Raw genomic sequence first — 23,981 nt, 5'->3', positions numbered from 1 at the left:
TTAAATTTAATTTTTTGGTATTTTAGAAAGCTTCAACAGATTTTATCATTAAAACTTAAAAAAAAAAAAATCAAGCTCAGGCTTATGAGCAGAGACTTATTTTTATAACAGACACCAAAATCCCACAGTATTTTTTTCCATTTCCTTTTCTTTCTTTTTTTAAATATAACATAAAAATCTAAAGAATCTTGAATGCCAGTGCAAGTCTATAACGCTAATAAGACCCCAAGTGTAGCTTAATCATAATAGCTTTAAACAGAGTTAACACATTACTCTGATATTAGCGAAAGGCATATTGATTAAGAAAACAATCGATTCATTACCTCACCCTGTCCAGAGGAGTATTTCGATCTATTGACTCATGTGTGAAATCCTATGAACTATGAACTTTCATTTATACCCAGGAGAACTTTTACAATCTTGTCTCCGATGCCTGATGAAGGGGTATTTGTGCCCAAAAGGTTGCAATTAAAAAATTTTTTTTTTGGAAAAATCTAGTTGATCTAGTAAAAGATATTACCTCTACCATGAACCCCGATTGCTTTTTCTTCTAGACCTATACAGCTACAACCTGGATACCTTACCTCACCTTTAACATCCTGATAAATTAGTTAAAGATATTTCAAACAAACTTACTGATGTAACACAACACTATTATACAATGCCCCTAAGAATTCACTGCAATCCTGGCAAGGGGGAAGAGAAAAACAAAACAAAACAAAACAAACAAAGAACCCACAAACCCACACAACTAAAAGCATAATGGAACTGATCTTCAGTCAATTATATATACATAGGTAAGTGGGACATTATAGATTTAAAAACATCCCACACAAATGTTTGGCTACCAGAATGGAATTCAATAACCCAGGCTTGTCCCTAAATTTGCTATATAATGCATGCAGAAAAATAGGCATCGGAAATGGGATTCAGCAACAGCAAGCCTGCTGAGCAAAAAGATGCCTAAACTAGGCAGAAGGCGAGGTAGAGCTGCACCTTTAGGGCGTCTTTACATGTGCTCTGGGGTGGGAAGCACTTTAATTAGAGCTGCCCTAATGAAAGTGCCCACAGCACCTCGTGCATTCAGTGTCCCATGCTGCAAAATGGCTGCAAGGGCACTTTAACTAAAGCATGTTTGCCCCCATTACCATCTAAATACATGTGATGCCAAGGCTGCTGGAGCATGTGACTTAGTATACTCCAGCAGACTAGACTAATCAAGTCTGCTCTGATGCATTCTAATTAGAACGCTTTGAGCAGGCATCGGGCACATGTATAGGCGCCTTTAGAGACTAACCAAATCAGAGGTGTATAGCATTAGCTTTCATAGGAAGAGGGCTTACTTAGATCTCCAATTTAGTCAGTTTATAAGGTGCATAGCTACCCTGCCTTCTGCCTGACTAACACAGCTACCTATTTCTTTCAGACCTAAAGCTAATCAAAAAGAAACATGTAAAAAGAAAGGGTACATTTCAAATCTTGCCTTGCTCCTACCTGCAGCCCTGAGTTATACATATGTGACATTGGGATCAACAGCCTGAAAGCCCCTACTCCTACCACTGATTACTTATTTTACTCAATTGCTCTCTTTAATGCAAAACACATGAACAGTCTCCCAAAAGCTTGATGGGAGACAGAGTATTGCTATGTTAACCTTCAAGTGTATTAAATGCTCTTAAGATGGGAGTGTGTACATGTTAAAGCAGGAAAAGATGAGCTACATACCCTCTAAGCATCTCAAAATATTCTTCCTCAGGTGCGGATTATCTCCAGTTAGTATTAGGCAGCTCATATTGCAGAAATGTTAGTTTGCTCCACAAGACCAATACCAGAAATTTGTAGCCTTCAGTATCCCAGGATGCACTGCCTCTAGCTCCTGCTCCCCACATGGACTATCTATTGTATTGTCCAAAACTATTGCCCTGGACTGACAGCCAGGGACAACCAAGCAGTCACATGCGAGTGGAGAGAGGGGAGATGAGTGCAGGGGGGGAACAAAAGGGGAAGAGGAAGCAGGGAGAGAGTGAAGGGAGAAGGGTGGGGTCAAGTGGGTGGGAAGCTGTCAGGCAACTGTGGGAGGAGGGGAGCAACCAGGCAGCCGCAGGGTCCGGTGGGGACAATGCAGGCTCAGTCGGGTTTGTGTGAACTTCCAGGAAGGCACAGGTCTCATCCTAGATCCTATACTCCTACTAGAGAGTCAGCAAGCTCAGAAGGCATGGAACAGACTTAGCAGTTTCTAACCAGGCCCAGGCTTGCAGGCCCTTTAGTGGCAAGTCTCAGCTGTGCATGTGAGAGAGGGTACAGGCAGTCCTCGACTTAAAGACGTTTCAAGTTACAACGAACAGCACTTACGATGTTTATAAATTGACAACCCGTTTCAATTTTCTGACGTCAGTTTCGACTTCACAATGCTTGATCCAAGGCCACGCCACGCCAGCGAACAAGTTCGCTGCGTCACCCATCTCCCTGAAGAGCATCTGTCCAAACTTCTTTGGACACTTTCTTTAACAAAACAGACAAGACTCCAAAAAACACCTGGAGCCAAGACTCCTGAGAAGACTCCAGCCAAGAACCCTTCAAACAGTCCAGCAAAGTCACCTCAAAGAAGTCCTTCCAAATCAATATGATTTCTATTTACAATATAAATACATTAATGTAGCTATATTACTCATCTATAGTTGATCGAGTACAAAATTCTGGATTATTTTTGGTGAAAATAGAGTATTGGTTCAGAAACCAATCCCCCATTTATAACATTGTTCCTATGGGAAAATTGGCTCCAAGTTATGATGTTTCGACTTAAGAGGCAGTTTTCAAGAACCAATTGTGTCATAAGTCCAAGGACTGTCTACATTAACTCTTAACATACGAATGCTGACAGCAGGTGCTGACTTTAATACTGCCTTACATTTCTTACAGTTAGCATGTGCTAATTTTAACATACAACTGCACCGATAGATTTGAACTTCTTCAGGTTGAGAACGGCATGGAACCCAGGTTTCCAACTTTCTGAGCAAGCTTTCAAATCATTCAGCTATGATAAAAGAGGTGGAACCACGACCAACACTTCCTCCAGCCAGGTTTTAATTAAAGTAGCTAAAACTCCTGTGGTTTGTGTTTAACACAGTACTGTTGACACATCAGATATGTTCTAAACCCTTGGATTAGATCCCTCAGAAATTTTAAGTACCAGGATGCCTACTTCGTGACTACTAACTGTGCTCAGGCACAGATCCACACAGCTTGCCAGGATGGCAGTACTTCCAGGAATGTACAATAGCAGAATATTAAGCACCTGGAGGGCTTTATTTGTGAAGGCATAACCGTTTACAATTTCCCAGTGCCTAAACAGGGAAATGGTGTCTTTATGGATCACACTACAGGACTTAGATGCCCTCAGACGCTGAAAGTAGGGCATCTATACATGTGCGCTGGGGTGGAGTGGGGGAGGGGCTGTAATTAGAGTGGTTCTGAGAGTGGTTTTAAGTAAAGCGCCTGCTGTATCATGTGCATTCAGCACCCTGCGCTTCAAAATGGTGGCAGGGGCACTTTAACTAAAGCTTGTTCAATAAGCTTTAGTTAAAGCGCCCCTGCTGCCATTTTGAAAAGCAGAGATGCTGAATGTGTGTGACGTGGAGGCTATCTGCTCTGACGCATGCCAATTAGCACTCATCGGAGCGAAGTTCCATCTTGTGTATATGTTCCCCCAAGCATTTTACATATCTGGATCTACTTATAGATATTTTGGCAGTTACCACTTTAATAAGGTTTCCTGCTGTAAATCTAGGTGAAATCTTAACCTGTTCACTTTGGTTTGTTACTGTTTTAAGGATCATTGATTACTGTTGCAAAAGAAAGATGTGTATTAATTTTCCTCAAGAAAAAGCAACTAAAATGGCTTGTTGAAACTGTGGTCTCTATCTCCTTATCAATTTCTGACATTCCAGTTTTGTTGCTCTATATATAGTGACACTGATCTCTTTGTAGGAGAAAGAACAAAGTGCATTCTGATAGAAGCGTGAATTGAAAATACTTCAAGTTTAGGAAAAAACCTACTAAACAAAGACAAGACTTTGGTTGCCGATGGAATCCACCAGGTACATTTTATCATGGGTGGAAATTCTTCAGGTTTTGCAGGAAACAGACGTAAAGAAATGAATTGCAGCAACCTGTCCATCAACTGCTTGAACCGTTTTTGCGAAATCCTAGAAGAAACATGCTTAAGTTACTCTTGTGCTATTACAGCCTATACTGAAATTCACATTAATAGATTCTAATGTTCTTTTCTGAGGTATTTACCACACAACAAAAAGTCAAAAAATAAAGTTTAATGAAATCTGCATATTGCTAAATATTGGCAGGGAGCTATATTTTTTAATAATCCTAGTGAATGCATCCCACAGAGACTAGATATAGTTTAAACTGATACCAACCTTTTTAACACTAATGTATGAAATACTCCTTTGCTAAGTAAAGTTAATTGGCTGTTTAATAATATAAAACAATACAGAGACTCTATGATGCTGGGTCTTTTCATTTTGAAAGTTTTTTTGGAATTTTCTATTTAGAAACGTTTGAAAAAGTCACTGATAAATAGAAAGAGATTTCCTTAAATGCTAGGGATGGTCAAGCAAAAGTCACAAATCATAGATGAAACTACAGCCCCGTTGTTCCCTATAAGTACAACTGCTTCAGAGTTCACAGGTTTTACCACCGAGATATAGGCTGAAGTTAAAACAATCTAGGTCTGAACTAACTTTCTAGTCTGATAATTTAGAAGTAGGTAGGGAGGGAACAATTATGCATGACCTCCCAACCTGCTCTTTCCTTCCTTTTTCCACTACATTTGCAGACTGCCCTGAGAGGTCTCTTTATAGGCAGAAGAAGAATAGTCCTCCAAAAGGCACCTGAGCACCCCCTTCCTGTGGAGCCAGGATCTACTCCTGGAGGACTCCTCCATAAGCAGGCCTTAAGTATTGCAATCTGCATGCAGGCTTTGGAATATAAAGAGCATAATCAGTAACAGAATATAAATAAAAATCAAATCTTTCAAAGCTACATGCTTAAATACTTATTTAGCTAGAAAACTGCAGATTAAAACAATTTGTGAAAATTAAGTGAATATAACCTAATTGATCGATAAACAAGTTAGCATATAAAAATGCCATAGTGAAACCAACCAAGTCAAGGCTACAATACTAAGCTGAAAAAAATACAAGGGGAATATTAGAAAAAAAAGATATGTATTAATTTTTTAATTTTGAACAGATTTTCAGAAAAACCTTTATCCTTAATTTGCCTTGCCTTGAATGCATTTACTCCTTATCTGTATAAATGAAAATATTTTAAAATGTTTTACTTAATATTGTAATAGGTATAAACTGTAAGCAAGGTTGTGTTAGCACCCAAATATGCTTTTAAAAAAGTCCCTAGTTAATATAACTAAAACTTGTTAGATTATAAAAGCACTTAGCATCTTTGGAAGTACTATAAACATAGTCTTATTGAATGAAAAATATTTACTTACTTTTTAAACCAGTGAACTAGAAAATGATGGTCAGCTTCTGCCAAGGCTGCTGTCTGTCTTAGCAAGTGAGCATAGATGACATATGTTGATGTGTTACTAAACTGAGGATTCTGCAAAATATATTAAAACACTGTTAGTACTGCAACCTATTAAAATAATTACTATAATAAAGACAAGAAAAAAAATAACGCATATTTTATTTACAATTTTAATTCAAAGTTATGATCAAGGATCCTGGTTTCCTCTGTTTAAAAAAAATGCAAATTCTCTGATTAAAACACTTAACATCCACATCTTTTTCACCATTAAAATGAAATGCGTGTGTGTGCATGCATGTGTGTGTGCATGTGCGTCAGCTGAACACAATGTTTTGTTGATATATTTACAATTTGAGGCCTACCAGTGCCTCAATCATTACAATAAAATACATTCTAAATACCTACATTGTGGCTTTTGATTTTGATTTTTATCATGGAAAAATCAGAGCACCTCCTGACCCCTTTGCTCACGAGGACACAGGTCCAGCTTTGGCTGCCCTCCCTGTAGCTTTGTGGTGCTGAGCAGGCCTGATATGCCAGTGCTCTACCCCTGCCCCTTCCCATACTGTAGCCCCTCACTCCTGACCCACAAGCCCCGCTGGTGCCTCCGACCTACAGCCCCCTGACCCTGCTGGTGTCCCTCATTCCTGACCCACAGCCCCCTGGTCCTGCCAATGCTTCTCACTCATGGCCGCTCGCTGAACCCTGGTGGTGTTCCTCACTCACGACTCACTATCCCCCACCCTCAGGACCCAGCCCCTACTGGTGAGAAAGAGGGTGGGTATGACCCTTTCTAGTTGAAACTTGAAACATATTTCTGGTACCAGTTAGGATTCCCAGCTGACCTTCTCCCCAAATACCAGAAAACTGCTATTTGTGCAGAAAATGCATTTACAGGCCTTGTCTTTGTTAGCAGAATTCAGACTACAAATGAAATGCAGCCATAGCAGAAATGTCTAAATACTATGTCGACCAAACACAGGCAACCTAACCACTGGATTATGATCCATTTATCTGATAATCTGTATGCTTCTTGCCACATTACAACCTGAATTGTTAGAGCAACATCAGCATTCTGCTCAAAATGTGTTAAATACAACTTGTTGAGGTAGTGGACATGAAAACTGAACACCACAGAAACCTCAGCAGCAGACTAAATAAGAAAAGTACCTTGATCTCTCATCCTGCAAGATGGTATTTAGGCAGTAATTCTCTGTCTTTTTTTTTTTTTGGTGAATTAATGAAATACAAGCCTTTTCATTTCTACAAGCAAAAGCCCACAGAGCAGCAGACTTTTCCATTACTAAATGAAGCTGTGAATATTTCAGCATGATATTATAACTCTCTCTATTTACAGTTTGCTTTATTATATATTTTAGTTATGTCTGCAGTCTTCTGGATGATACATAATGAATTAAGTGGATTGATGTACTTAAATAAAAAGTTTCTATTTCTCTTACCTGTAGAAGTATAAAGTATGCTCTAAGATCATCCTTTGTTCGGGGCCTGAGAACAAACAATCATACCCAGAATCACATATACAATATAGACATACAGTAACAGTTAGAATGAGTCTTGCCTCTTAAGCTTTTTTACTTCTCCAGGAATACCACATCTGTTGATCCACTACTCAGGCAGTTAGTCACCTTCTCTGATTGTTCAGAAGCAGCAAGAGAGTATCATCATAAGCCCTTGGGTAGAGACACTCAACAACCTGATTTGCCAGAAATGGTCTTCTGAAGTAGTTATACTCACAATGCATGGTGCTAAGGAAAATGTAAAATAGGAGACATTCTTCTACCTGGATCTATGATCCTGAAGAGCCCTCCAAATGTATACCAGAATGATTGCATTTAATTTAAAAAGAGAATGCATCATTCTGACTCTTCTAACTTCTACATTAAGGACAAATATTAAGAACTTGACCTTTTATACTGTTCTTTCCTTCCCAGAAGAATCTTAAAAGATGTACATGTAAGAGTTCTTAAATCATGACCTTGTTAAAAAAAAAAAAGTGTCTCGAAAGGGCATTTTTCTCTGTTAAGATGCTCAAGGGTTACCAGCTTCTTTGTTTCATAAGCTTTCCAAAAGCAGAAAGGTATTTATTTCCTAACAGACTGAGTCAATGGTGGCCAATAAAAGTGGCCATATGAAAGAAAAGCACAGAAGTGGTTAGCCCTGTTAGTATGAAGTCAGTCTGAAGTTAGAGCAGGATGACAACTTCAGCCCCTAGTACATGCTCACTTAATAGCACAATAGGGCCTGATCCCCAATCCCAATAAATACATCTCCTGTTATGCCATGCATGCAAGGCAGGGCACACAATTTTGGGATTCAGGAATCAGATGCCAGTTGTGCCATTACTACTTGCTAGTGCAGGGGGAGCCTGGGGTTATGACTGCAGGCTCCTCCTGCACTGGTAAATTGAAAGTTTGGTGCCCACAGGCCAGCATGAATTGTGTTGTCCTAAAGCTGAGATGGACTATCAGCTAATGGTCAGTCCCAGCCCTGGGACAGCACCAGAGCAGGTTTGAGACCCCAGATCAGTCCCAACTCTGGGGTGGCACATCAGGTGATTGTCAGTCTCAGCCCCAAGACTCCATGAGAGCCAGTTTGAGCATCATATGACCAGTAGCCTGCTGACACAGGGGAACTGTCAACCAAACCCCAACATGCAGGCTGCATGGCAGGGACTCTGCCACATGTTTAATTTAAGATATGACAGAAATTAGCCACATTACTATAACACATTTTGTGTAAATATTTTTGTGGCTAGTTTCCGCTTTTGTTGTGGCATTAACTGCCTGAACATGTGGCCGGGTTACTATTTAAGATGTAATTAACTGATTAATTGAATCTTAAGTGTAATATGTGCCAGGGGCCTTAATGTGTTTATATACATGCTGGGGGGGAAGTGGGGGTCACGGGGAAAGAGGGAGAGAAAGAGCAAGGGGGAGAGGGGGCGCTTTAATTAGAGTGGCTCTGAGAGCTGCTCTAATTAAAGTGCCTGGAGCATCTGGTGAATCAGGATCCCCACACTGAAAAGTGGTGGCAGGGGAGCTTTAACTAAAGCTCAAATGAGCTTTAGTTAAAAGTACCCCTGCTGCTATTTTTCAGCACAGGGATGCTGATGCACATGATGCTGGAGTTTGCTGGAGTATGGTAATTACCACTCTCCAGCAGACTCAATTAATTGAGTCTGCTCCAACAAGGTGTAATTACAGCATGTCAGAGCAACCTCACTGCACGTTTATAGGCACCTTTAGAGAATAACTGGTTCAGTGGCATGAGCTTTCTTGGCAACAATCTACTTTGTCAAATTATAAGAAAGGAATGGCAGAAAAATAAACTATGTGGAAGGGAAAGGGACAAAGGGAGAGAATACTGCTAAGAGAGATAATTGGGGGGAGTAGAACAGATCAACTGAGACAAATGGAGAAGTTAACACTTGAAGGGACACCAAAGCAAATCCAGGTAATAGGATAAGAATCCATAGTCCCTGCTGATATCAAGGTTAATATATTCCAGTCTGTGAATGACTTCTTGTTCTGCAATTTTGTTTTTTGGGTTAAAGGATCCCTACTCTGAGGTTAATGATAGAAGGACTGGGGAAGTTCAAGTTCTGCCATGTGTTTTTGTGCATTTCTAGAATTGATGCTGTCTTTCCTTTGGGACTTCAACAAAAGTTTATGATCTGTTGGTCCCAATGGGCGCCTATACACATGCAAAGAGGCTGCTCCAATGTGTTGTAATTATTACAATGTGTTAAAGGAGACTTGATTAATCAAGTCTGCTGGAGCATGATAATTACCGTGCTCTAGCAGACTCCAGTTTTTTAGCTAAAGCTGGTTCAACAATTTGTACCTAATTTGACTTTACTGCTCCTTAAAGGAAACATTTCATAAGGAAGTCTATGTGCTAGTTTTTCCTGTATGTTTTGGAGAGAGTGATGATGCTACCACTTTTAAATTATTTCAGTGTGAGAACAGCCCTTTTTTGGAGCCAGTTATAAATGCTTAAGTAGTAGATTCAGATAAAGTTCTTGTTTTAATCTACTGCTGCCTGCTGAGCCACTTTGGTGGGAGTAAAAAACTTGTTTTTATTTCCCTCTCCTCTGTATCCAACAAAAGAGGGAGGAATGACCAAGACTACTCTGGGAAAGAGGATTCTGTACATGGAACCACAGAAATTTACCAATACATCCATCCCTTTAAGCCTCTGACATGAGGGCTACTTTGGAAGAACTGCAATTTACCTTATGGAAGGGCAATGGAAGAAAACAGATTAAAAAAAAACAAGATTTCTCTGATGGGAAAAGGATTTTGGGGTCAGTGAAAAGGTGTTTCTGAGCTGCATGTGTATCTCATAATCAAAGGAAGAAATACATAGTACAACATTGGTGGAGAGTCCTTGAACAAGTGATGGCTCCAGTTACATCTGAACAATCAATGAGTGGGGATTTGTCCAAGCTGGAGATCAGCAGAAATGTCTTCCAAATGAAAATATCTATAAATCAAATAATTTGTAACACAGAATTTTACTTCTCAAATATACAACACTTTAGGTCTTTGTCGTGTATGAGATGCACAATATGCTGGTTTTGAATAAACCCTGACAATACAAATGTGAACACTAGTCATAATTACCCCTTCCACTCCTGTAGCAAACCATTAATTATTCCCTTTAGGACTGATTTCTGAACATCTTGAGGCTAGGGGAAAAAAAAAGAGGAGGAAAAAAGAAAAAAACACACACAACAGCATTGTTAGAGACTTTTTTTTGTTTGTTTTGTTTTACAGTTTTAAAAGATTAGAATGATGGAATCATGAGTGAAAGATAAACTTTCTTATTTATAAGGATTAGGAAAAGGGTTTCTGTTCTGCAATAAAACAATTCTGTTTACAACATTTATGTCTTGAACAATTCAAAATAATGATAATGCAGTTAACATCAAGAGGAAATTTGTGCATACTCTTTTGGGATCATCATTATCAGAACTACTTTGGTTAATTCCACATTAGAATTATAAATGTATATACAAATGAATCGTGCATAAAATGTAGAAGACTAGGATCTTTGTTCAAAGTAAAGTAAAACTAAGTGGACTGGTGTCAGAATAAAAAATTTGAATTTTTTTTCTGTAGCAAACTCTACTGTGGTATACTCTATTCTATATCTTGTGCCAAATTAGACATTTCTGGGCAGAAGTCTTGCCTTCCTATTCTTGAATTACACCTTTTTGGTTCTGATTGAGGTCCTTGAGTTCAATAACAACTTAAACATTAATAGCATCTGAAAAGTTGCTTTCTTAACAGAATCAAATTTTCAAGATTCTGCAGTTCTCATGGAATTTTTTTAAAAGTCTGAGAGAATTTTCTAAGAATGGTATCTCTTCTTGAGAGACATGCAGCAAATTTGGCAAGCTTGTGCATTTCCTGAAGTTTTAATGTCATTTTTCCTTTTTTACTTGAAGTATTATTGTATTATACTTACGGTATTTAGTAAGGCATCGTAAACAACATTCACAAATTTAGCATTGATTCCAGAATCTTCAATGGTATCAAATGGGGCATTAGCATCGTTCTGCAAGTTTAAAATCACAATACATAAACTGTTTAAAATGTAAATGTTTAATTTCCAATATTAACTTCCCTTAAAAGCAAGTTGTTATGCCATAGTAGCAAGTTTTAGAAAGAAGAAGGCAGATAATAAAGTAAACTGATGATATATTTGTAACAACTGATAAAAAAAAAGAACAGGTTTCTTATTTGGTTCTATTTTTCCAATTCTAATACAAGAGTATACAGTTCAAATATAAACAAAATTGGCATCAATCCAATGTGTCAAAAGTCTAAAGCAGGGGTTGGCAACCCCCAGCACGCATGCCGAGCATGGCTCGCAAGGCCATTTTGCTTGGCACGCCATGGCCAGCCCCGGCTCTGGGTAGCTGCTGCCAGTGATGGAACCCGGGCTGCTCCCAGCAGGGTTTGCAGCGTCCCAGCTGCCTGCTGGAAACAGCCCATGCTCCCGGCTGGCAGCAGCTCCCCAGAGCCAGAGCTGGCTGCAGACAGGAGGCTCCAAACAGCTGTGATGGGCTCCGGCATCAGCTCCAAGGCCCAGCGCAGCTGTTTGCAGCCAGCCTGGGCTCTGAGCAGCTGCAGCAAGCAGCGGGCAGGCTGCAAACAGCTGAGCAAGGCTCCACAGCTCTGGCATCAGCTCTGTGCTGGTGGCGATTGCACAGGCACCTCAGGGCAGACAGCAGGGCAGCACAGCCCGTCCCGAGGTGCCCATGGAGTTGCCACCAGCACGGAGCTGATGACGGAGCTGTGAAGCCTGGCGCAGATGTTTGCAGCCTGCCCACTGCTTGCTGCAGCTGCCCAGAGCCCGGGCTGACTGTAAACAACTGCGCTGGGCTCCGGAACCCTGCTATCACCTCTGTGCTGGGAGCGGGGCAGAGACTGGGGCTGCACTGCCTCAGGCCCCTCCCCTAACACCCGCTCCGAGGCGCGGAGATGATACTGGAGTCCAGCACAGCTGTTTAGAGCCTCCCGGCTGCAGCTGGCCCTAGCTCTGGAGAGCTGCTGCCAGCTGGGAACCTGGGCTGCTCCCAGCAGGCAGCTGGGATGCTGCAAGCCCTGCTGGGAGCAGCCCAGGCGCCAGCAGCTACCCAGAGCTGGGGTAGCTGCTGGCAGCCACAGAGCCCGGGCTGGGGGGCTGGGGCACAGGGCAGCAGGGCTGAGGGGCAAGGGGCACAAGCAGGGCATCCTGCCATGTACCGGTTGCCCTCATTTTGTTTTTCTGTCATGCTGGCACTCAGGCACCTTCCAAGGTAGGCATTGTGGTGTTTTTCGGCACTCCAGCCAAAAAACGTTGCCTACCCCTGGTCTAAAGTAATAAGATTATATTAGATGCCTCAATTAATTGATAACAGGCTATGAAACCTATAATTTCTAATCATTGGCATAAATGAGCAATTGTCAATAGCAATAAAGTCATTATGCTGTAATTTCTCTTAGATCACATCTATAAAATGAGTTACTGGCTTCAAGTCAAATCCTACTCTCCATCATAAGCTCATTTTGCATTATAACATGCAGACTTAGAATAAATACTGAGAATTAATAGAAATAAGGATGAAGCACCTTTTCACCTTCCAAAACTGAGCTAAAGTTCCCTAAGAAGGCAAGGAACACCCTATTGCTGGAGCTTATCTTGTACTTGTTTCGAGAAGAGAAGGATTCAGTCTCTAGGTTGGTCATGCGCCCCCCCCCCACTCCCATGTGGCCCTGTATGCCCCTCCCCCCTGCCCCCACCACTCTACCCTGTGCCACCACCAGCTCCCAGGAACAAGGGCAGGGGGGGAAGGGGAACTTGTATGTGGTGGTAGCCCTCCCCCTCTTACCCCACATTGCTACCAGTCCACATCTGGCCACATGCAACATCCCCCACTCCCTGCCTCCCGTCTCTTTCTCCTTCCTCCTTCCCTGCTGCCTCCCCCTCTCTGCCAGCTGTTGTTGGGGCCAGGTGGTGACAGCAGGGCAGGGCAGGGGAGAGGCGCTGCCACCAGAAACCCGCATTCCCCATCCAACTCTCTCATCTCCCTCCCTTCTTCCCCACTGCCTCCCCCTTCTTGGCGGGGTGGGGGGTGGGAAAGCTTGCACAACTCACTTCGCTCCCCTGCTTCAGCTCCTCAGTCCCCACTGTCATGGCAATGCTCCACCATGTGTCTGTCTGTGCAGAGCACTCCGACTGGTTGTTTCAGTCAGCATTGTGATTGGCTGCTGAGACAACCAATCAGAGTGAGAATAAAGCATTACAGACAGACAGACAGACAGACTACGGTTTTTATTATATTAGAATAATGCAGGCTAAATGGCTATTTTTTTCTATTACTTGGTCATAAGGAACAGCTTTAGAAAAAGTTTGCTTTGCTTTATTAAGCACCAATTTTTGTATTTCTTTAGTTTTACAGCCAAAAAGTTTCCTTGAAATGTTGGTTTGTTTAATCTGGGAGTAATAAACAAAGCAAGATGAAACACGTGGGCGTATCTACATGAGATGCTATGGCGACAAAGTGTTCGCAGGCAAAAACTGTGACGTTGTAGCCGTGTCACTGTAGTGATGTGCTTCCTTGCTACAGTGTATCGCTTTGGTGACATAGGAACTAAAAGTAACCATGTGCCACTGACACAGCGCATTAATGGCTGCGCAGTAGGGGCACATATAGATGTGGCAACTTACTACCAACAGGTAACAGACAAAAAGATGAGTCCCATCTGTTTTTGTTTTTTTTTTTTTTTAATTAAAAGGAGATATACATGGTGTTTTACACTAATGCTTTTTTAGTGCTTTTTTATTTTCAAAGTGCTACAATAGCTAAGTAATATCATGAATTAGTGTCTACCTTAAATGCAGCATTTATCTCCAGGAAAGAATCAAAAGTTGTTGAATAAAAGTCAAGTACAGCTTTCCAATCCCCTGATGACTTAGCTTTTTCCATATCCTCCCTAAGGAAGAGCACACACAAATATTTTAACAGAATCTTATGTTCAGTTATTAAGTACTTCATCAAAAAAAAACAAACCAACAACCCCCCCCCCTCCCCACAACACCCCCTGCCCCATCCCCAAACTGCATTATACCTTTTACTCCAGTATGACATCTCCAGACAAATTTTTAAGGAAGCTGAACATAGACATGCAAGCTGCTTCTGTTCTAAGAGCTCCCCTTAAAATTATAAGATACTGGTGTCTCAAAAGAATAAATGCATGTTCTGAATCCCCTAAGATTAGGGAACAACAATATCTATTAATAATATTTCTTCATTCACTGGGTTATAAGTATTCCATTTTAAAAAGAAATGATCAACATAGCAGGGTTATTTTGCCATAATTGTTATAAAAGCAACAATTAAAATCTTAAAAAGCTGTTAATCTAAGTATTACAAATATGGATTTATATTTTCAACTGATTTTTAAAAAATCATTAATTTAACATTAAATTTGGACATTTGTATTCACTGAATCAACAACAAAGCTCAAGGATTTACATTTTGTTGAAACCTGGGAGATTTCAAAGTCCTTTTATTATGAGAAAAGTATATAAATACCTTTAAAACAAACTACCAGTTGGAAATAATAGAAAACTTCAAGCTCCCTGCAATGAAGTTGAACATATTTTGTAAAGCCATACATTCAAAACAAGGAAGCAAGTGTCTTACTCTTAACTTATTTTTGCAAGAGTGATAAAAACCTCAGTTTGGCTTTTTCAATGAGGTAAGAGCTAATCTGTATTTTAATATTTTGTGGGCGATTAATTTGCTGATTTCAGCAGCACACACTCTAAGGGCTATCAGGAAAAAACGTTTTCCAAAATAGCTTTAGGCCCACAATTTGTGGGTATCTAACTCGTTTTGAAATGAATAGGAGTTAGGCCTCTAAATACCTCCAAGATCAGGGCCTAAACAACTGAGGAGCCTGTATGCCTGAGAGTCAATAGCACTTAGGCTACACAAAGAAAAGAGCTAGCTCACGTACCAGAAACTGTGCACCTGCCTTAGCACAGCACTCTGACCCACCTAATTAGACCAGCCATGGCATCTTGTTACCATTTCTATATGGTAGTGTGTTAGGCCCTGTAGACATAGCCCTAGTGAGACACACTTCTGAACATTTTACTCCAGATAAATAAATGCTTAGAGTTCAGACATTTTCCATATTCAGATTTCTTTGACCACCTGAGGCCTGACCAAAAACATACTTCTGCCAGCAGCTCCTCTGGGGTACCTGGATTATGTTCCAAGTGAAGAAAAGCTCAATAAACCTGGCAACCAAAAAGCATTACTTTTTTCTCCTACTGAATGCTAGAAATGTTAAACATACAAAAAAGCAACAAAGCATTTAAAAATGATGAGCTCATATGCCATCCAGAGCAACAGCAATCTTTTCCATCTGTCTGAAAACTAGAACAGTCAAGGAAAAGTCGCTAGGAACACTTTACTAGTATGAAATAACAATATATTGGTACTATGGATGCAGCTGTAGGAACAAAGCTTTACTTTTAGTAAATACCATTGCTACAAGAGCCTCTGCCACTACAATCCTTTAAAACAGATGCAAGATGTACAGATAGAGCAATGTATGGTGTAGCTTTACCAACATCCCTGAACATAAGCTAAGACCTGGTACAGGCGCTGTTTGTACCAGGAGAGAGTGTAAATACATTCATTACATTTCTTGAGAAGGACACACGCCCCTTCCAGGAGAAAGATCTCTCCTAAGAGAAACTTCCTCTCACAAGAATGAATGCTTGTATGCTGCACTCTTCTTCCCTCCTGATGTGATCCAGGAGAGGAGTGGAACAGCCTCGTATTGCTCTGTGCCTCTTCCCCAGACTGGGGACTCCACAGAGAAAAGAGCTCCAGGGAGTAATGGAAGCTCTCCCTTGTCCTGCTTTCCTGTGCCTCCAGCTGTAAAACTTCCTGTTTACAGCACGTCCCCTTCCCAGAGGGAAGAGGGAAGGCTGTCAATTAATAGGCTCATATAAGGGCAGCCAGGGAACTGGACATATGTACATTCCAGCTTCCAGGCTATTTTTCTAGCTGTAATGATTTTAGGGAAACTCTTACTGCTACAAATTAATGTCTGTCTGTGGCTTAAGCAAGCAAAAGACCTTTTCTGGTCAGCACGACTGAATCCAACACAGTTGCGCCAGCACTTCTTAGCATAGACCTAACTCAAGTAAAACTAGGCGACTGTGGCATTGATGCCTACACAGTCAGATGGATTGCAAATTGGCTGAAGGGTCGTACTCAGAGGGTGGTGGTGGATGGGTCTTTTTCGACCTGGGGGGAAGTGGGCAGCAGTGTCTCCCAGGCCTCGGTCCTTGGGCCCGCACTGTTCAATTTCTTTATCAGCGATTTGGACAACGGGCTGAAAAGCAACCTGTTTAAAATTTGCTGATGATACCAAAATTTGGGGTGAGGTGGGCACGCTAGTAGGGAGGGAAAGACTGCAGCAAGACCTGGGTAGGTTGCAAGGGTGAGCTAACAAAAACAGGATGCGTTTCAATATGGACAAGTGCAGGGTGAAAATTAGAAATCATCTACTTCACCTACTCTACTCCAAAAGAGACCAACTCAGGAAGGAAATTGTCATACACTACAACAACTTAAAAGATAGAAATCCATGCATGTTCCCCGACAATATACAGCGGATACAAAGAGACTACGAAAAACTTTCTACAGCATTCATCCTACATAAAAAAGAAGAAATGGAACAAATTACTCCAAGAACAAGCTCCCCAGCCACAAAACAACCATCAGAGGAACAACACCAACACCTTACGACCTTCCAACCTCAGACTTGATGAAACTGCAAGCAGCAACCAACCCACAAATATTATCAATCTCTCCACACACATGCTTACCAAAACTGAAAAATCTGTCCTTGCTAAAGGCCTAAATTTCTGTCCAGAAAAATACCCTAATAAAATACTTCAATGTGGAGAACTAGAAGAATTCTTTCGACGCCTGCGCCTCAAAGAATATTTCCACGACCAAACTGAACCCACTCCCAACAACTCATCCTCTGACAACATTCAAGAAAAGATCAATGCCAAAAAGCCCAAAAAAACATCAGATTGGACACCTCGCAGTGGACGAAACCCTAACCTTGACCACTACATTGACTACTTCAGGGAAAGAATGAACAATGAAATAATCAGCAACACACACCGCCACCACCACAACCTCTCTCTACCAGAGAAAAAGGCCATAGAATCTCTAAGATCCAACCACCAAATAGTAATAAAACCAGCAGATAAAGGAGGAGCCATAGTCATCCTAAACCGTGAGGATTACATAAAGGAAGCCAACAGACAGCTCTCTGACACCACCTACTACAAAGCACTACAAGAAGATCCTACTCCCCTTTTCACCAAAAAACTCAACAATACCATCAAATCATTTCCACCAAGATTACAAAAAAAACTACAGACCTTGATCCCCCCGCTACCTAACCCAGGGACTTTTTACATGCTTCCTAAAATCCACAAACAAGGGAACCCTGGCAGACCTATCATATCCAACCATGGGATCCTAACTGAGGAAATATCAGGTTTTGTTGAATCCATCCTAAAACCGCTTGTCACCCACAGAGCAAGTTTTGTCCAAGACACCACAGACTTGCTATGGAAACTTAAAAACATAAACCACCTTCCCAGCAACACACTCCTAGCCACCATGGACGTTACCAGCCTATACACCAACATCCCACACCAGGATGGCATCCATGCCTGCCTTACATATCTACAGGAACAAGATTACAACCCAGAATACAGACCCAAAGATATCACTGAGCTTATACACTTCATCCTCACACACAACAATTTCACTTTTAATAATCAACACTTCCTCCAGATGATGGGAACAGCTATGGGCACTAAAATGGCCCCACAGTATGCCAACCTTTTTATGAGCCACCTGGAAGAAGACTTCCTCAAGAACTGCACCATCAAACCCTTGCTGTACTTATGATATATCGATGACATCTTCATCATTTGGAATGAGAACCTGCAATCTCTGATTGAGTTCCACCAGAAATTCAACAGTCACCATCCCTCCATCCAACTTTCTTTAGAATACTCCAGCACCAACATCCCCTTTTTAGACACAAGGATCAGTATCCAGAAGGGTAAAATACATACCACAGTATACAAGAAACCCACAGACCAACATACATATCTGCACAGAACCAGCAATCACCCGAAACACACCAAAAAAGCTGTGATATACAGCCAAGCCCTCAGATACCACTGAATTTGTACTGAAGAGAACACCCGGGATCGCCACCTCACCAATCTTAAAAAGGCTTTCACCCAGCAAGGACACTCCTCCAGAGAGATAGATCGCACGTTTGAAAGAGCCACCTGGATACCACGTGAAGAACTGCTGCAGTACAGAAGAAAAACACCCACAAATCGCACACCGCTGGTTATGACCTATCACCCATCCCTTGAACCTGTACGGAAAATCCTCAAAAAATTGCAACCCATATTAGAAAAAGACCCTGTTCTTAAAAAGATCTTCCCAGAGTCACCCATCCTAGCCTTCAGACAAGCACCGAACCTCGCCAACCTCATCACCAGAAGCTAACTTCCTCAACCCCAGAAGACACCAAAAGGATCCAGACCGTGCCATGACAAGAAATGCAAAACCTGCCCCCACATCTCCACCCCCCCCACTATTACTACACCCCACAACAGAGCCATCAGCATCCCAGGATCTTACAGCTGCACCTCCAGAAATGTAATATACCTCATCCAATGCACCAAATGCCCTGATGGAAGATATGTAGGAGAGACCAAACAACAACTGTGCACCAGAATGAACGCACACCGGAAATCCATCAAAGACAGAAACACCCAATTACCGGTGGGGGCACATTTCTCACAGGAGGGCCACTCTCTCTCCAATCTCTCAGTCCTGATCCTCAAGGGAAATTTACACAACACATCCCAGAGATGAGCCTATGAGCTCCATTTCATCAACCTGCTGGATACTAGAGATCAGGGACTAAACATAGACATTGGATTTTTGATACATTACAATCTGCCTGGCAACCGACTCCCCAGCCCAGCCCAGCCCAGCCCCTGGCTTCTTTACTTTTCATTCCATCCAGGAAGAGCACACACCCACTGCTGCAGCTTTCTTAGCCTGACGAAGGGTTTTTGAACCCGAAAGCTTGCTTAATAACTATTCTCCAACCATTTGGGTTGGTCTAATAAAAGATATCAAATTCACCCAAGGAACCTTGTCTGCCTATATCCTTAGACTAACACGGCTACAACCTAAACCCCTGACCACTAGACGCACTCAGAGTTTTGCTCACGGAAAGGGGTACCAAAGACCAAGCCTTAAGTGGCTTTGATGCGTTAAACCCGATGTCCTAAATGAACTAATTTGATTAATTATGTTCTGATTAACATTCTGCTGCCATTTTTGACTGGTTCTCACTGGAGTTCAGCCAGATAATAAAATAAAAAAATAAAAAATAAAGCCACAGAGCGAACAAAAAAGGCAATGAAAAACAAACAAAATAAAAGTATACACTTTAAACATCTACAACACTTACTGGAAATCTTTCACAGTTTTGGTTCGTACGGGAAGGGAAGGTTCTGGAGGGACTGGAGCTTTCAGTTCCTGCGGTAGTGTTTCTATCGAGATGCGTTGTTTTTGCCTAACGTCAAGGCAAATTGGAGGAAGCTCTCTCACTTATTGAAAAAAAGTTTTAAAAGAGGGTTAAATACATCATAATCACTTACATAACATTTTCTTTTCAAGTTGACTAGCAAAATAAATGCATATGAAGTAGGGGTAAGCAAAGGATCAAAGTTTACACTTTAGCCTGTAAAGCAAAAAGTCAAAAGCAATAAAAACTTCTTGTTATTTTTAATGAAGTATACCTGCTTTCTGTTTTACTATATTATTCCCAGATAGATATTACCCCAAATGGGAAATAAGACAGAAAGCATATCAGCATACTAGTGTATTTAGGATAAAACAAGTTTCCTTAGGCAATTCCACCTGGGGAAATTCAGAATTAAGAAAGGAGAAATGGGTTCTGAACAAAGCAATTTTTCTACAGAAATACTCTCTTAATGAATATGCACAAGAAGAATTAAGTATGCATAAGTGGCCTTTACACTGACCATCCCCAACTTCTGAATTCTTAACTCTGTAATCTTAACTTTCTCTTACTGAATTTCTAAATGCAATTGAAATATACGCATAATGATTTACAGTCATGCTGCCTACAAAAATGAGTGGCAGACAAACCATCTTCCTACAAATACACCAAACAAAATAGAAGTCTATTGTAGAACATTTGTTATTTCAGGTAAAAAATACCCTTGAGTTTATATTATAAGCCAAATGCTGTTGGCTTCTTTTATTTAATGGCATGTGCAAATTAATACTCTTGAAACCTTCACTAACAGCAAGCACACAAAAGTTAAGAAAATAGCTTGAATTTCCAATGGATTTTACAAAAGCCAAATGTTCTAAAATTAAATAACTTAAAGATTTTCTTCTATAGTGATCACCTAAAGTTTCTGACATTCTATGTGAAGATCATAGATCACTGCCGTCCAATGCTGTCCATCAGCATTATGTGTAATTTGCATTATGGTGGTACTTCATGCCCCCAGTCAGGACAGGGATACCATTCTGTAATATACTGCACAAACGCAGAATAAAAGATTATTTTTGCCTTAAAGAATTCACAGTTGAAAAGACAAGATGTTTAAACAAATTACACAAACATGTGAAGATATAGTATTTCCTCTCTCTCATTTGCATGAGCTCCTGTACTCTTCCATCTCTTCAGTATACAATCATATTCTATAAAATCTAATTAACTCAAGGGCACTCCTTCCCCTCTGCCCACTCATGGGTGGGGGGACACGGGATGACCAACCACTCTAGCTGAAGCAAAAAGAAACTTGCAGCTTGCCAAAAGTATCTAAAGCTTCACCTCCACATAGGCGAAGGTGGTTCCAAATTCAGAGGGGATGTGGCAAAGGATCCACATGGTTTCATACTATTTTTCCCTGTGTCCAGTGCACTGATGTTTTTTGGCTGCCTCCTTCCTCTACAGGTGTTTACTGGTCAGTGCTTCCTGAAAAAGCAGAGTTAGCTGTGGTCTATAAACAATAATTGGGTAGCCTCACTGAAGTTCCCCACAAACAAATTTGGATAAAACAGGGATGTCAAACATATAGCCTGTGGGCCAGCCGAGGATGTGGGCAACATGCACTGCCCATACTGAACTGGCTCTGTGTGCTGGCTTTGGGGCCAGTCCAATTCGGATCAGACTTGGAGTCAGCACACAGCCAGCCCAGTGGGGAGCCACATGCAGCATGCACCCCAGGCTGGCTCCATGTGCCCAATGCTGAGCCTGTCACCAGGCCATGGCCTGCTGTGCATGCAATGTGCTGGGCCAGAATGATGCTTGTGCTGCAAGTGGCATGCAGACTATGCCAGTGCTGCACACAGCACAGGGAGCCCAGAGAGTGTGAGCAGCACGTGGCACCTCTCTGTATCTGCCCTGTGCACTGGCTCCAGCATCTGTTCAGGACACTGTGCAGCCTGTGCCTCAAACTAACCCCTGTGCGGTGTGCAGTGCTGGGTCCAGGCCATGCGCAGAGTGGGGCTGGTGCATGAGGAATGCAACGCATGGGAAGAACCTGGCACTTGATACAGGGGGTCAGCTGCGATCCAGCCTGCAAACTGGCCCAACAACTCTCACGCAGCCAACAGGGTCAGAGCTTGCTTAGAGCTCAGAAGTTTGACATCTCGGTACATAACCAAGGAAGCCCTTTCAAAAGTTACTGGCAACTTTGTTGGCAGAAATGTCAGGGTAGCAATTTGCAACAAAAATTGTCTTTGGGGTAACAAAGTTAGTCAGTCTCACCTCCATCCATCCTTGGCAAAATCTTTGAAAAAATTATCAAGGTTCACATTTGTGAGAGCCCGGCAGGACAAATTATGCTGAGGGGAAACCAGCACGGGTTCGTAGCAGGCAGATCGTGCCTGACTAATCTAGTCTTTTTTAATGACCAGGTTATGAAATGCCTGGACACAGGAGGAGGGGTGGATGTCGTATACTTAGACTTCAGGAAGGCCTTCGATACGGAATCCCACCCCATACTGGTGAACAAGTTAAGAGGCTGTGACTTGGATGACTACACAGTCCGGTGGGTGGCGAATTGGCTAGAGGGTCGCACCCAGAGAGTCATGGTGGATGGGTCGGTTTCGACCTGGAAGGGTGTGGGCAGTGGGGTCCCGCAGGGCTCAGTCCTTGGACCGATACTCTTTAATGTCTTCATCAGCGACTTGGACGAAGGAGTGAAATGTACTCTGTCCAAGTTTGCGGATGACACAAAGCTATGGGGAGAAGTGGACACGCCAGAGGGCAGGGAACAGCTGCAAGCAGACCTGGACAGGTTGGACAAGTGGGCAGAAAACAACAGAATGCAGTTCAACAAGGAGAAAGTCAAGGTGCTGCACCTCGGGAGGAAAAATGTCCAGCACACCTACTGCCTAGGGAATGACCTGCTGGGTGGCATGGAAGTGGAAAGGGATATTGGAGTCCTAGTGGACTCCAAGATGAACATGAGTCGGCAGTGTGACAAAGCCATCAGAAAAGCCAATGGCACTTTATCGTGCATCAGCAGATGCATGACGAATAGATCCAAGGAGGTGATACTTCCCCTCTATTGGACGCTGGTCAGACCGCAGTTGGAGTACTGCGTGCAATTCTGGGCGCCGCACTTCAAGAGGGATGTGGATAACCTGGAGAGAGTCCAGAGAAGGGCCACTCGTATGGTTAAGGGCTTGCAGGCCAAGCCCTACAAGGAGAGACTAGAGAACCTGGACCTTTTCAGCCTCCGCAAGAGAAGGTTGAGAGGCAACCTTGTGGCTGCCTATAAGTTCATCACGGGGGCACAGAAGGGAATCAGTGAGGTTTTATTCACCAAGGCGCCCCCGGTGGTTACAAGAAATAATGGCCACAAGCTAGCAGAGAGCAGTTTTAGATTGGACATTAGGAAGAACTTCTTCACAGTTCGAGTGGCCAAGGTCTGGAACGGGCTCCCAAGGGAGGTGGTGCTCTCCCCTACCCTTGGGGGTCTTCAAGAGGAGGTTAGATAAGCATCTAGCTGGGGTCATCTAGACCCAGCACTCTTTCCTGCTTATGCAGGGGGTCGGACTCGATGATCTACTGAGGTCCCTTCCGACCCTAACATCTATGAATGTATGATCTAGGGCTGTGTGAAACACCATTGTTTTATTTCAACATCTGTTTTGCTGTTTTGAAGGGACAGTGTTTCATTTCGTCGTTTAGTTTAGTTTCAAAGCTCTGTCTTGTTTTGTTTCGTCCAAACTGTTTTGCCGTTTCAATGTTTCACCCATAGGCGATAATGGGGAAACATGAAAATGCCTAAAACTGTCATTTCTTGCCTGATTTGGATAAAAATTGCAGGAATGGGAGCCCCTTCTGAGGGCATGAAGCCTGCCAAGTTTCAAGGAGATAGGTACAGAGGTTTCTCAGAAACTGCACCTCAAACTGGAAAAAGCAAAACTCATGACACTTGCAGGCACCGGCAGCCTCCTGTCATCCGTTGTTCAGATCCGGCAGCCCGCACCCCTGGGAGGGTTGTGAGGCTGTGCCAGACTCCTCCCAGAGGTGCAGACCCCTGGGTCTGTGCGCTGGATTACAGGAGGCTACTAATGCTGCCTGGAACTGGCTCTGGGCACAGCCTACACCCAGTGCCAGGGAAGACTGTTGCTGCTGCTGGCCCTAGGCAGCAGCAGCAGCCTCTTGTTATCTGGCGTGCAGATGCGGGGGCCTACACCC

At 42.3% G+C, this 23,981-nt stretch overlaps 1 protein-coding gene across 2 annotated transcripts in view; it reads right to left on the bottom strand.

Moving 5' to 3' along the window:
* The window catches only part of HECTD2 (HECT domain E3 ubiquitin protein ligase 2), an 83,627-nt gene that overhangs the window by 37,676 nt on the left and 21,970 nt on the right, over positions 1-23,981 (bottom strand). For both annotated transcript variants that reach the window (XM_014607794.3, XM_019484259.2), the window contains 7 exons: positions 19,698-19,836; positions 13,970-14,072; positions 11,059-11,148; positions 10,212-10,276; positions 7,026-7,071; positions 5,528-5,637; positions 4,057-4,205 (listed from right to left, as the gene is read on the bottom strand). In XM_014607794.3, the coding sequence (XP_014463280.2) occupies positions 4,057-4,205; positions 5,528-5,637; positions 7,026-7,071; positions 10,212-10,276; positions 11,059-11,148; positions 13,970-14,072; positions 19,698-19,836 (702 nt within the window). The remainder of the gene's footprint in view (positions 1-4,056; positions 4,206-5,527; positions 5,638-7,025; positions 7,072-10,211; positions 10,277-11,058; positions 11,149-13,969; positions 14,073-19,697; positions 19,837-23,981) is intronic.

The sequence above is a fragment of the Alligator mississippiensis genome, chromosome 6 (assembly GCF_030867095.1).
Source record: "Alligator mississippiensis isolate rAllMis1 chromosome 6, rAllMis1, whole genome shotgun sequence".
NCBI lineage: Eukaryota > Metazoa > Chordata > Crocodylia > Alligatoridae > Alligator > Alligator mississippiensis.
This window is presented reverse-complemented; position numbering and strand designations above follow the sequence as displayed.